The sequence below is a fragment of the Macrotis lagotis genome, chromosome 1 (assembly GCF_037893015.1).
Source record: "Macrotis lagotis isolate mMagLag1 chromosome 1, bilby.v1.9.chrom.fasta, whole genome shotgun sequence".
NCBI lineage: Eukaryota > Metazoa > Chordata > Mammalia > Peramelemorphia > Peramelidae > Macrotis > Macrotis lagotis.
This window is the reverse complement of record NC_133658.1, coordinates 823,115,886-823,131,126: the sequence shown is the minus strand read 5'-3', so window position 1 is coordinate 823,131,126 and position 15,241 is coordinate 823,115,886. Positions and strand designations below refer to the sequence as shown.

Sequence of the window (15,241 nt, the reverse complement as noted above, 5' to 3'; positions counted from 1 at the left end):
ATGTTAGAGATCAGTGCATTGAATTTCAGTCTTTGTGATACTTCATAAAATAGAATTCTAGCTCCTGTAGTAGAGTGCAAATTTGGACTCATGTCCTTTGACTTTAAATCCAGTGCTTCTTCCACACTGTTACACTCATTGGCTAACTCACTTAATTCTTTTACCAGAATTCTTTTATAATTCAGAAACTTTTAAAAAAAATACTTTAAAATGTTTTCCTTTGAAAATGTATCACTGTCAGACACTTAATAATTACCTAGCTGTATGGCCTTGGGCAAGCCACTTAACCCCATTTGCCTTGCAAAACCCTAAAAAAAAAAAAAAAAAAAGAAAGAAAATGTATCACTGCAAAATAACTTTGTTATTAAACTGTATTGACTGACTATACATTAACAAATTAGAAGAAAAAACTTTTATTATTGATTGTTGTTGATTCAGCTTGCACAAAATATGGGATTTCCTTCAAATCTTGTGGATTCAGCAGCAGATAACATGATCAAGTTGTATGAATTATTTTTGAAATATGATGCAACCATGGTAGAAATAAATCCAATGGTAGAGGATGCGGATGGAGGCGGTAAAGTATTTTTTTTAATCATTCAAAGTTTTTGTTATATGTCATTTTTATAGATAACCCCATGGATATACTCAATAACTTGAATTAAGGATTTTTAACTTTAGACTCATAATTTTTAAGTAGAGTAATGATAGAGGAAAAAGGCTATGTATTAAAACAGATACCTCAAATATAAGCATGGATGGATATTGCATATGTTCAGGTAGGTAAAATCAAAATTAGATGTTAGAGGAAATTATGATCATTTGTTAACTCTGATTTTGGAAAAAGTTTACATTTTTAACTTTTTTATTAAAATTTTAACAAGTATGAGGACATTAGTATATACATTTGGTACTTGTCTCAAGGGTGTGCATTATGCTTTTACAAAGTCTCATACAAGGCAGTGACAATATTGTTTATGGGTATTTATGTGGCCTTTTAAATTTCTTTTAAGATTTTATGCATCCTAGTGAAATACCAGATACCTTATTAGGCTAGAGATAGGTATTGGATTCTGATTTCATTGTTGCAGGGAGCTCCCAAGAAAATGAAACTCCCTCTCCTAATGCAATTTGGCACTTGCTCTGCAAATCCAGGTTTCTCTGCAAATTCCCCAAATTACCTGTCAGAAATGTCAGGAATACAATTTGAATTTAGGTCTTCTTGGCTTGGATTGAGTATGCTCCTGCTTTTTCTGACCTATATGTCATTCTTCAAGAGATAATAACAGTGATGAAATAGAAGAAAAAGAATAAAGATCTTTGTCTTTTGGCTTTTTTGTCATTTGGTTTCACATTTTTGTATGGAAATAACAGTTATATTTAAGGTTTTTTGCTTCTCTGTAGACTTTCTGAATAGTTTTCAGATTCTCCATTTTGTCCCTGTTTAATATACTTAAAACTTCTCAAGTGAATTCTCTTTTACTGTCTTTTTATTTTCTCTAGTTTTTTGAGTCTGTCCAGTCAATTGTGTCTGACTCTTTGTGACCCCATGAACCATCCCTTGCCAGGGTCTTCTGTCCTCTACTGTCTCTTGAAGTCTAGTATAGTTCATAATCATTGTTTCCCTGATACTATCTTTCCAAGCTCATCTTCTTATGTCCTCCCTTCCTTTTGATTTCAGTCTTTCTCACTGTCTATTCATTCATTCCAGTGAGTCTCATCTTCTCATTATGCGACACTTTCAGTATTTGCCTTCCAGTGTATAGCCTGAATTAATTTCTTTAACTACTGACTGATTTGATCTTTTTCCTTTGCAAAGGACTCTCAAAAGTCTTTTCCAGCACCATGATTTGAAAGGGTCGATTCTACTGTGCTCAGCTTTTCTTATAGTTCTGTTCTCACAGCTAAAACATTACTGCTGGAAAAACTGTAGTTTCAAACATATGGACTTTTGTTGGCAAAGTAATATGCCTGCTTTTTTAGTGTGCTGTCCAGTTTTGGCATAGCTTTTCTTTCAAGGAACACAAATCTTTAATTTCATGACTACAGTTACTCTCTATTTTTCTTTGAGTCCCAAAATATGAAATCTGACACTTTCATTTCTTCTCCCAATATTTGCCAGGTAGTGATGGGATCATTTGACAAGATCTTAGGTTTTTTGTTTTTTTTTTTTTGGCTTTTATACTCTCCTCTTTTTACCGTCAGGAGTCTTCTTATTACTTCTTCAATTTCTGCTATTAAAAATGGTTTCGTCTGCATAGCTCAGATTGTTACTATTTCTCCTAACAACCTTAATTCTGCTTTTGTTTCATCTAGTCTGGCATGTCACATGATATATTCTACATACAGATTAAGTAGATAAGGTGACAAAATGAAAAAGGTTGCAGTCCTTTTCAAGTTTTAAATCAATCAAATTTTAACTGTTGGTTCTTGGCTTACATCCAGGTTCCTCAGTAGACAAATAAGATGATCTGGCAATCCCATCTCTTTGAGAGTTTAGCACAATTCATTGTGATGTCCAGCAAACATTTGCAATTTGGTTCCTAGTTCCTCTGCCTCTTTGAAAATCAACCTGCTCTTCTGGTGATTCTCAGTTCACATATTGCTGAAATCTAGCTTGCAGAATCTTAAGCACAGCCTTGCTGGTCTGTGAAAGGTGCAGAGTTGGTCAGTAATATGAACATTCTTTAGGATTGGAATATAAACTGTTCTTTTCCAAACCACTAATATTGTGTTTTCCAAATTTGCTGGCAGTATTGAGTACAGTATTTTAATTATAGTATCTTTTAGGGTTTTAAATAGCTTAGCTGGATTATCACCTCCACTAGTTTTATGTTAACAGTTCTTCCCAAGGCCCTCTTTTTTTTTAAATTTATTTTTGTTAAAGATATTGAGTTTTACAATTTCCCCCCCCATTCTTACTTCCCCCCCACCCCACCCCCACTGAAAGCACTCTGTCAGTCTTTACTTTTGTTTCCATGTTGTACATTGATCCAAATTGAGTGTGATGAGAGAGAAATCATATCCTTAAGGAAGACAAAAAGTCTAAGAGATAACATGGTCAGACAATAAGATATCTGTTTGTTTTTTTCTAAATTAAAGGGAATAGTCCTTGAACTTAGTTCAAACTCCACGACTCTTTTCTCTGGATACAGATGGCACTCTCCTTTGCAGACAGCCTAAACTTGTTCCTGATTGTTGCACTGATGGAATGAGCAAGTCCTTCAAGGTTGAACATCATCCCCATGTTGCTGTTAGGGTGTAGTATTTTTTTCTGGTTCTGCTCATCTCATTCAGCATCAGTTCATTCAAATCCCTCCAGGCTTCCCTGAAATCCCATCCCTCCTGCTTTCTAATAGAACAGTAGTGTTCCATGACATACATATACCACAGTTTGATAAACCATTCCCCAATTGAAGGACATTTACTTGATTTCCAATTCTTAGCCACCACAAACAGGGCTGCTATGAATATTTTTGTACAAGTGATGTTTTTACCATTTTTCATCATCTCTTCAGGGTACCAGTAGTGGTATTGCTGGGTCAAAGGGTATGCTCATTTTTGTTGCCCTTTGGGCATAGTTCCAAATTTCTCTCCAGAAAGGTTGGATAAGTTCACAGCTCCACCAACAGTGTAATGTTGTCCCATATTTCCCACAACCCTTCCAACAATGATCATTATCCTTTCTGGCCAGTCTGAGAGGTATGAGAAGCTTTAATTTTCATTTCTCTAATAATGATTTAGAGCAATTTTTCATATGGCTATGGATTGCTTTGATTTGCTCATCTGTAAATTGCCTTTGCATATCCTTTGACCATTTGTCAATTGGGGAATGACTTTTTGTTTTAAAAATATGACTCAGTTCTCTGTATATTTTAGAAATGAGTCCTTTGTCAGAATCATTAGTTGTAAAGATTGTTTCCTAATTTACTACATTTCTTTTGATCTTGGTTACAGTGGTTTTAGCTGTGCAAAATCTTTTTAATTTAATGTAATCAAAATCATCTAGTTGGTTTTTGGTGATGTTCTCCAACTCTTCCTTAGCCATAAACTGCTCCCCTTTCCATAGATCTGACAGGTAAACTAGTTCCAAGGCCCTCTTAAGTAACAACATATTCATGTTTATCAGTGATTTTAAGATTTATCTTGTCTAGCTCTTTTGTGTATTATTGCTACCTTTTTACCTTTTTTTTATTCTTTCCTATTTCTATTAAATCCCTGACATTTTTGTCTTTTATCATGCTCATTTTTGCATGAAATATTCTCTTGGTATCTTCAGTTTTCTTGAAGAGATCTCTTATCTTTCCCATTCTGTTTTTTAAAAAAATCTTTTAAATTAATTTTTCCAACTACATGCAAAGATATTTTCAATAATCAGTTTTTTTTGGTAAGGTTTTGAGTTTCACATTTTTCTCCCTCCCCTTACAGAGAGCAATATGATATAGGTTATACATGTATAATTATGTTGAACATATTTCCAGATTAATCATGTTATGAAAAAAAAATCAAAACAGGAAAAGAAAACCATTTGAGAAAAAAGAAAACATGAAACAAAACAAATTTTCAAAATTGAAAATAGTAAGCTTTGGTCTGTATTCAGATTCCATAGTTCTTTCTTTGGATATGAATGATATTTTCCATCATAAGTCCTTTAGAATTTGTCTTTAATTATTGTATTGCTGAGATGAGCAAGTCCATTATAGTTGATCCTCATACAATATTGCTTTTAATGAATACAATATTCTTCTGGTTCTATTCACTTCATTCAGCAATTCATGCAAGTTTTCTAAGTTTTTTGTAGTCCATCCAGCTGCTCATGATTTCTTATAGAACAGTAGTACTCCATCACATTCATGTACTGCAATTTGTTCAGCCTTTCCCCAAATGATGGACATCCCCTCAATTTCCAATTGGGATATAGACCTAGTAGAGGTAGTGCTAGATCAAAGATATATAGTTTTATTGCCTTTTGGCCATAGTCCAAATTACTATCCAGAAAGATTGAATCAATTCACAACTTTACCAGTTCACAGCAATGCATTAATGTCTTAGTTTTTCCACATCCCTTCCAGCTTTGATCATATTCCTTTTTTATCATATTGGCCAATCTGATAGGTGTGAGGTGGTACCTCAGAATTATTTTGATTTGCATTTTTTCATATGACTATAGGTAGCTTTAATTTCTTCATCTGAGAAATCTCTGTTCATATCCTTTGATCATTTATGAATGGGGGGGTGACATATATATATATATATATATATATATATATATATATATATATATATTTTTTTTTTTTTAAGATTTTTGCAAGGCAAATGGGGTTAAATGGCTTGCCCAAGACCACATATCCAGATAATTATTAAGTGTCTGAGACTGGATTTGAACCCAGGTACTCCTGACTCCAGGCCTGGTGCTTTATCCACTGCACCACCTAGCCACCCCCAAAGACATATATTCTTATAAATTTGACTCAATTCTCATATATTTTATAAAAGTCTTATCAGAAACACTTTTTTTCAACTCTAATCTTGGTTACATTGGTTTTATTTGTGTAAAACCTTTTTAATTTAATGTAATCAAAATTATCCATTTTTGCATTTTAGAATGTTCTCTTAATCTTCTTTAGTCACAAACTGCTCCCTTTTCCATAAATCTGACAGATAAACTATTCCTTGTTCTCCTAATTGGCTTCTGCCCTAGGATTGCTTTTCTCACTCTTTTATTGACTGCAAATACTCCATTTCTTCTAAGGGATTCTTGTCCTAAGGGATTTAGTATCTATATATTTAGTGATCACCTCAATCAAATTCATCTATTTCTGTCTATATAAGTTCCTTGATACCCAAGATATTTATCTTTTAAACTTTCTATCTCCTGTTTGATCATGTTCAGCTTACCCTGGTAAATTGATCTTACATTCCAGCTTCCTTTGCAGTATTGATCATAGCAGAATCAGACTTTGTTTTTGTCACTAGATGCAACAGCAACTGATCTTCTTTTCAGCTTTAGCTCAGCAGCTTCATTAGTATTAGACCTATCTGTATTTGTTCCATATGCTCACCTAGTAGCATAATGGACATCTTCTGACCTAAGGGATTCATCATCAGGTATTGATTCTTTGATCGTTTTAGTACTGTCCATGGATTTTCTTGGCATAGGTCCTGAAATTTCCTCCAGTGAATCACTTTTTTCAGAACTTTTCCCTGTGACTGGTTCATGAAAGGGCAGTAGTCCAGGGAGGACTTAAAAAATCCCTTAGTAGTCCAGGGAGGACTTAAAAAATCCCTTATACACTTCAAACTGTCAGTTTGTGGGTATAGACTCTAGAATAGGAAAATTTTGCAGGTTCAGGGCAGTTTAACTATATAAAGTGTATATATTAAAATACTTTAATAAATATATTTGTACAGTATTTCAAATAGAATATGTAAAAATCCTAACATGGTAAAGAAGGTTTAGGGAGGGGACTACTATTTATATTGTAAGAGAAATCACCATAGGAGTCCTTTATTTAATGACTCATTTTGGGAAAATTCAGTCTAGCATATACCTTTTTGGGAGTAGATTTACTGTCTCTATTAATTGAAGTTCTCTTGATTCTTATGAGTACATTATTGGATTAATTGCTTGAAAAATTGCAAAAATGAAGGCATTGACCACTATATTTATTTTCCTGTTGATGTTCTGAAAGTACAGAGTTAGTAAATGAATAAATTATTCCATTCAAGCTATTACTTATTTATATGGCACACCATTATTTGGATTTTGCATGCAACTGCTTTCTATTTTAGGACCACTTGCCTGCTTAACTTTACTTCATCTGCTTGTGAGTTGAAATGGGTTGTGAGGTGGAGCCCAGTGGCAGACTTAACTCCCAGGGATGTTGCTTAAAAGGAAGATTAATTTGTCAGTCTTTGACCATAACTCTATTGGTGGATAAAAGTGAAATCTTTGTTGTTAATAAATGAGAGTAGATGCCTTTTCGTAACTGAAGAATGTTTGATTATATAGAACAGGAATATTGTTAGAAATCATTTGGCTTTTACTCAAAGTTAAGATCATGTTTTTATTATTCTTCATTTTAAGTGCTGTGTATGGATGCGAAGATCAATTTTGATTCTAATTCATCTTATCGTCAAAAGAAAATCTTTGATCTACAAGACTGGACTCAGGAAGATGAGAGAGACAAAGAAGCAGCTAAGGCAGATCTCAACTATATAGGCTTAGATGGAAACATAGGGTGTTTAGGTACTGTATTCATGTTAGTTACTATTGGTTAATAGATAATTTTTATTTATATGACTTGTAAAATGTATTCTTTCCCCTCTATCTTTAGTAAATGGTGCTGGTTTGGCTATGGCCACAATGGATATAATAAAACTTCATGGAGGCACTCCAGCCAATTTTCTTGATGTTGGGGGTGGTGCTACAGTTGATCAAGTGACTCAAGCATTTAAACTTATAACTTCAGATAAAAAGGTAAGAATAATTTAAATAATGGGATTAAAGAATGACTTTTTTTTAAGCTGATATGATTAATTTAAATTTTGGTGAAATTTGAAGTTTTTTGACTCATTTTCTAGGTTTTTTTTTTTTTTGCAAGGCAGATGGGGTTAAGTGGCTTGCCCAAGGCCACACAGCTAGGTAATTATTAAGTGTCTGAGGCCAGATTTGAACTCAGGTACTCCTGACTCCAGGGCTGGTGCTCTATCAACTGGGCCACCTTAGCTGCCCCTTGACTAATTTTCTTAAAGAAAACATTAATCCTGGAAAATGAGACTATTCTCATTTTAAAAACCCTCTTTTCTTTTCCCAGTAGCATATTAAGGTAACCGTGCATCATTTTTCTTTGTGTTAACTGTTTATTTATTATATTTGAAAAAGTGGACGGTATATTTTGACTTTTGTAGAACATGTTGTAAGCCTTTAGAAAAAAAAGAATTAAAAGACTTAGGAAAGAATTACTTTAAAGAATCATAGAATGTCATGTGTTTTGTTCTTTTTGTTTTTGGTTAGGGAAATCCAAGAAAGTAAATAATCTTGTATTTATTTGTTTGTTTTGGAGGTAATAATAGGGGAGGGAAAAGACCTAAGAAAGATACTTCTACCAAAAACACAGTTCTTCTAAAAGCAAAGTATTGATAAATACTTGCCTTGTTGGCAGTTATTTTGAAGAAAGTTCAGGAAGCAACAAGAAGGACCAATATTTACTTTACATAATTATGACTGGCAAGTTTTTTGATGTTCTCCTAACTTTTGGATAAAGTGACTGTCATATTAGAATGCCTAAATAAAATAAGAGAACCATAGTCAGATTCTTTAGTCATTAGGATAACTTATTTCTTTTTAGTTTTTTTTGCAAGGCAAATGGGGTTAAGTGGCTTGGCCAAGGCCACACAGCTAGGTAATTATTAAGTGTCTGAGGCCGGATTTGAACTCAGGTACTCCTGAATCTAAGGTCAGTGCTCTGTCCACTGCACCACCTAGCAGCCCCTTTCAATTTGATCTTACTTGCACATAAAAATATTCCTGAAAAGTTATGTGTAAATCAAGTATTTTCATATCAAATCATAAATACCTATTTGACCTTCTGTATATTTTAAAAATATGTTCCCATGGGGAAAATGATACTGGTATTTAAGTGTTAGAATTCTTAAATGTGATCTTTATTATCTGAAGTATTATTTTCATTTTAGAGTACCACATTTTTTTTAGGTTTTTTTTTTGTAAGGCAAACGGGGTTACATGGCTTGCCCAAGGCCACACAGCTAGGTAATTATTAAGTGTCTGAGACCGGATTTGAACCCAGGTACTCCTGACTCCAGGGCCAGTGCTTTATCCACTACACCACCTAGCCGCCCCTAGAGCACCACATTTTACAAAACATATAGTCTATCTGGAGCATGTCCTGATGAGGACAACTAGAATGGTGAGAAAAATAAATAATAATATGCTGTGGAAAGATTGAAAGAATTGGGGCAGTTTACTTAGAGAGTATCATTGGAGCAGTTAGGTGAATAGAGTGCCAGGCCTGGAGTCAGGAAAACTGAGTTCAAAGTTGGCCTCGAATACTTACCTGTGTGACCCTGGGCAAGTCATTTAACCCTCTTTGCCTCGGTTTCTTTATCTGTAAAATTAGCTGGAGAAAGAAATGTCAAACTACCCCAATATCTCTGACAAGAAAACCCCAGATGGGGTCAGAAAGAATCAGACACTACTGAAAAATGACTGAACAACAAACATGACACATAGTATTTGAGGGGCAGTCACGTTAGACTTATGCAATTTAGATTCAGAAGACAAAAGTAGAGCAGGACTAGAAATTATAGAGAGAAAGGAGAAGTGTAGTATCTTCTGTTCTAGTCAGATATATTTAGAATCTTGATTTTTTTTTTTTTTTGAGTCCTACATTTTAGGACAAGGTGGAACATGTCCAGAGGATGACTAGGATGGTGTGAAGACAGGAGCAGCAAATGCCATGCATTTTAGAAGAGCTTAAATTCAGAGCTGGAAGCTCTCTCTGATCCTATAATTATAGATTTAGACCCGGAAGGGATCTTAGAGACTATCTAGTTCAACTTCCTCATTTAAGAAATGAAAAATTAAGAAATACTGAGATCCAGAGGGGTGCAGATGACTTGATAGATAATATGGGGCAAATCTGACTCTTGAACTTATATTTTCTGATTCCATATCCTTTGGTCTTTCTACTATGTCACAAGCAACTCCCAAGATCAGTTACAAGAACCTGAGTTTAGCCTGGAAAAGAGATACTTAACTGAGGATGGAAAGGGGAGATTAGGGAAAACAAAATTACTGCTTTCAAGTATTTGAAAGGTAGAGGAGGCACCGCCCTTGTCTTTACCATTCTTCAAGAGGCAGAACTAGTACCATTGTGTACAAATTACAAAGAAAACTATTCCCCTAACTAGAATGGGTTGTCTGAATGAAGAATGAATTTCCCATAATCTAGAGATAGCTTGGTGATTTAGGGTGTAGAGCACTTGACCTGGAGTCAGAGAGAATTGAATTCAAACTCAGTCTCAGACATTAACTGTGTTCTCATGAGCAAGTTGCTTCACAACTCTTGACTTCCTCAGTTTCTTCGGCTATAAAATGGGAATAATAATAATAATAATAATAATAATAATAATAATAATAATAATATGAAGTAACATTGTTAAAATACTTTAGCACAGGACCTGTGTTTAAGTATGGTAAGCATGTAAAACATGTTTATTCTATCTGTTCCAGTAAGTTTTTGCCAAACTATTTATTAGGGTTCTTGTCTGGGTTGAACTGGACGATCTGAGAGATCTCCATGTTTTAGGAAGTGTTATATACAATATATAGTTCAAATGATAAAAATTATAAAAAGGATGTCATTTTGATCTCCAGTAGTAATAGGAAGCAAATTATAAATATGCTTCAACTTTTAAAGCAGTAAATGAATGAATAAAAGAAAACTTATTAAACATTATATACCAAGCACTATGTTCAGTACACAGGATAAAAAGAGACTGTGTCTCTGCTCTTGATGTTCTTATGTCCTAATAGGAGGAGAGAGTACCTTGGGGATTGGTGGCTGGTTGGAGGTGGGGGGGATGTTTTATTTAGAAAGGTCCTAGAGGTGGCAATGGAGCTAAACATTAGCAGTGTCAGTATTGTTTTTTTTGTTTGCTTGTTTTTAGCTTTTTCTAGGCAATGGTGTTAAGTAGCTTGCCCAAGGCCACATGGCTAGGTAATTATTAAGCATCTGAGGCCAGATTTGAGCTCAGGTACTCCTGACTCCAAGGCTGGTGCTCTATCCACTGCGCCACCTAGCTGCCCCATCAGTATTGTTTTGAGTGTGATTATGGAATTGGAAAGCTAAAGGGTAAAGAGTGGTATCATTAGCAAGGAAGAAGATTGACTGAAGTAAAATATGAAACACATCTGGGATTAGCTAGAGTTGTACATGTGATGCACTCACCATTTCGGATCCTCTGCACTCCAGTTTGGTTGGGAGTTCAGGAGCTAGGAGGGTTAAATCCCACTCTGTAGTCCAAAGAGTCAGAAAAAGGATTGCTTGTCAAGTTCAGTAGACTGAGGGGTGAGGTGAATATCAAAAAGATGGGAATGGAATGTAAAGCCAGTCTAGGACTGACCATATAGGGAGTCTATGACACATTAACCAGTTCAGAAAAGTGCAGACTAAATAAAATCCACATTTCATTATAATTTTAATCTACCAGGTATACTTTATTTACAGGTACTGGCAATTCTAGTTAATATTTTTGGAGGAATCATGCGGTGTGATGTTATTGCACAAGGTATAGTTATGGCAGTAAAAGATTTGGAAATTAAAATACCTATTGTGGTACGGTTACAAGGTGAGTTTTCAAGCAATTTTGAATTTATTATATGATCTATAATCCCTTGAAAATCATTATCATAGATAGCTTAGCATATTGAAGAATGTAGATGTTTCTAAATATGAGTTCCTTGTGAAACATTATATATAAATGTAAATATGTAGAATTCATGAAATTAGTCTAGCATTTAGGGCGAAAATATTCACATCTTATTTCACAATGTCACTTTATGGATCCCTTAAATTTTTTATGAAATTTGTGAGTTAATCTCCTAATTTTAGTGTCATATAAACATAAAGACTTAAGTTAAAGTCTTTTGTGATGTCTTGTTTGATTATAAACTTTTAGATTGCTTAACTGAACTATGTCTTGGTTCAAACAGTTTTGCTTGTAGAGTGTATGATTATAGGAATGCTCAATATTTGTGTAAGCATTTGAATATATTTTATATTTGATTCTTCTCCAGGAACACGAGTTGATGATGCCAAAGCATTGATAGCAGATAGTGGACTTAAAATTCTTGCTTGTGATGACTTGGATGAAGCTGCTAAAATGGTAAATAAGGAGATCTTAATGATCTAAGAATTGCAAAGGATATCAAAATTTTCTACAAGCTTTGTCTCTTTATATGTTTTAGAAAAGATGTTAATTCTTTTATAATGATGATTCTACATTGAATTTCCAAAATATTGGCATGTTATTAAATTTAATATTCTTGAATGATTTAAGATAAATATTGATAATTTTGCAACTGTGTGTGTTAATAGCTTCTAATAAAACAGAAATTGTGTTAGGGTGGTTATGAACTCAGAGTGCTTAATTATCTGACTTTTTTTTTTACCAAAAAAAGTCAAAACAATAAAAGATCATAGAGGTGGCAGTGAAGCCAAAGCAGAGTCAATTAGCAAATCTTTGATAGTAGCAGTGCCAGTTTTGTTTGTTTACAGAATTATTATAAAGTTGGAAAACAAAAGCAAAGGAGGGCTCTGGTTGTGTGACAAATGAATAAAGGGTTCCAGAGAGAATCATATTATTTTCTCTTGCAAATTTTTAATATGAGATATCACTCAAACAAAAATACATATTAAGTGTATATGGTGGTTTTTTGGTATCAGTTATGCTTAATTTCTTCTTTTTTTCTCTCAATTTTTCCTTAACATTGCCTGTCTACTGGAATACAAGAATAAACACTGTAACATAATGTGATCTTTAACATATCATCTAACTTCTGTGAGCTTTGGCAGCTCCTGTCATTGATCTGCTAAGTCACAGCTGGGTTAGAATTTACTTTGATGGAAGGTGTTCTCACACAGATGAGATCCAGTGCTTAGCCTGGCACTTGGCTTGTAATAAGCAATATGTATTGATTTTTTTCAGATTATAGTATATTCCATTCCTTTAGATTTCCCTAGATGAATAAGTATTCATGTTATTTCAATAAATTTTAAGTGTTCTGTGGCCAAATTAGGTTGGGAAATCCTGAGCTGAAAGATTTTATATGGTATTTTTTATTGTCTTAAAGATCAATATCTTTAGATATAAGATATAACCATCATACAATAAATATTTAGTTATGTTAGAAGCCTTTTTTGAATAGCATGGTACTGTAGCTAGAGGCAAGAGGGTCTTACAGTCAGGAAACCTTGAGTTTAGGTTGTTGCTCTGATAACATCCTGGCTTGTACCCAAGTCACCCTCTAATGCTCTAGGACACTGGTGTCAAACTCAAGTAGAGAAGATCCTGCTTGCTGTATATTAACTCAGAAAATCACAAGAATAAGGAAGATGAATCAGCAGGATATAATGACCAGAGTTCGAATAAAATAGAAAATAGAAAACTGTAACATTGAGGTTTATAAGTCTTGTGGAATACTGGTATTATTAACAGATTAACAGAGACAGGAAAGTTGTTCAACTTGAGGTGACTGAAGAGTGTTCAAGAAGACACAATAAGTGGATTTGTGGAAGTAGAAGACATGGGGAAGCTAGGTGGCATGATAGAGCACCAACCCTGGAGTCCAGGGGTACCTGAGTTAAATTCTGCCTCAGACACTTAATAATTACCTAGCTATGTGGCCTTGGGCAAGCCACTTAACCCCATTGCTTTGCAAAAAAAAAAAAAGAAAGAAAGAAAAAGAAAGTAAAAGATAGGGGCTAAATATTTATGACTTAATGGCTAGTAGACAGAAACACAAACTACTTCAGCCTAATTTAATTATATTTCTTAATGATTTGGAAAAAATAATTAGAAATAACTCCCCCCCTCCTTTTTTGCAGCTAAGTATAAACTGAATGTGCACATCTAAAATTAACTTTTTGAAAAAAATTATTTTGTTCTGATTGGGAAATGTATAACTCACAAGCTGCTTCATGTTTTTTTTTTTTCAGGTGGTAAAACTCTCAGAAATAGTCACCTTAGCCAAACAAGCTCAGGTGGATGTGAAGTTTCAGCTGCCAATCTGATCTAGGACTGCTATGATTTACTCAAACTGTTCAGTGTTCTATATTCTTTGAAATACTGTGGAGTTTGTTTTCTTTTTCCTTTTGTGTAGTTGGAGGCTATAATTGCCTTCTGGTCACACAAACTTTAAAATATCTTATCTACATTAATTTTCCCATCCAGAATGGTCAGTTCATGTGAAGAAAGTGTAATGTAGCAATCTGGTATCTTTTGTTGCAGCCTTCTTCAGCTTCTGCTACAAAATGTCACTTGCAATATATGCCTGTTTGTTATCATCAGATACAAAGCTTTTCGGTTGATAATAGATTCCTATGATGAAATCTGAAGATAAACTTTTATTTCTTCTAGTCTAAGTGATAGGTTCAAAAAGTAGTTTCATTAATGGAAAAATGTATTGAAATAATGTTTTATAACAGAGGTATTTATCTTCAACATCTGTCAAAAGACCTACCAATCATTATTTATAAGCAGTGCTTTCAAACACTCCTCAGAGAATTCCCTTAAGTATTTCGGTAAAGTGACTGATTAATTATTTGGACATTATATTTTAATCACTACAAAATACTGTAGCACTGAAAGTCATGATTTTATGGTGCTGTTAATAAGCACTATATAGTTTTGTATATGAACAAATAAAGCATATTTACAGAGGGTTTAGCAACCAAAAGAATGCCAATTTAAGTTAATAAAAGTCTCCCAAAGTAGTTCTGACTATTGTTTGTTTTGTCAGCTTTAAGTTTTAAAAAATAATTTAGACAGTAAAATATCATGAATTCATCTTTGGCACAAACAAATATTAATGTTTCAAGGCAGCATGGTATATACATATATATATATATATATATATATATATATATATGTGTGTGTATATATATATATATATATATATATATATAGTGTCTACAGGATGATACTTAAAAGTCAGGAACATCTGGGTACAAACTCCACTTCAGACATCTACCAATCAGGTGGTCCTGGGCAAGTCACTATACCTTTCTCAGTCTCCCTTTACTCATCTATAAAGTTAATGCCTTTATGGCTTCTTCCTACTCTATCTTGTGTTCTTCCATTATAGTGATCAGCAAAACTTACAGACTTGGCATGTTTGAGGTGAGAATAGGCTGATATTCTTAAAATACCTGATGATAATATATTGAAATTTTGTTGTTAATGTTGGACCGTTTTATGGTGTGAAATGTTGTATGTGGGACAATATACTTTTGCTACTGATTGAAGGCAGTCTATGAAATATAATATTTATTTGTTTCTATGTGTGTGTGTGTTGTCTTCACTCCTGAGCCTAATGTTGCCATTTAACAAATGGGTATTTTGGAAGGGAATACATAGCTAAATAGTTATTTTTTTTCAGTCATCTTATAAGGAATACAAGGAGGATCAACAAATATTTTTCTTAAAATTTAATTAA

General features: G+C 33.8%; 1 protein-coding gene across 1 annotated transcript in view; it reads left to right on the top strand.

Annotated features, from left to right (window-relative positions):
- SUCLA2 (succinate-CoA ligase ADP-forming subunit beta) overlaps positions 1–14,519 on the top strand; it is a 47,379-nt gene extending 32,860 nt beyond the window's left edge. The window contains exons 6-11 of the mRNA XM_074217114.1: positions 439–577; positions 7,088–7,249; positions 7,338–7,480; positions 11,253–11,373; positions 11,822–11,910; positions 13,743–14,519. Coding sequence (XP_074073215.1) covers positions 439–577; positions 7,088–7,249; positions 7,338–7,480; positions 11,253–11,373; positions 11,822–11,910; positions 13,743–13,817 — 729 coding nt within the window. The 3' untranslated portion in view covers positions 13,818–14,519. The remainder of the gene's footprint in view (positions 1–438; positions 578–7,087; positions 7,250–7,337; positions 7,481–11,252; positions 11,374–11,821; positions 11,911–13,742) is intronic.
- The last annotated feature ends 722 nt before the right edge of the window (positions 14,520–15,241 follow it).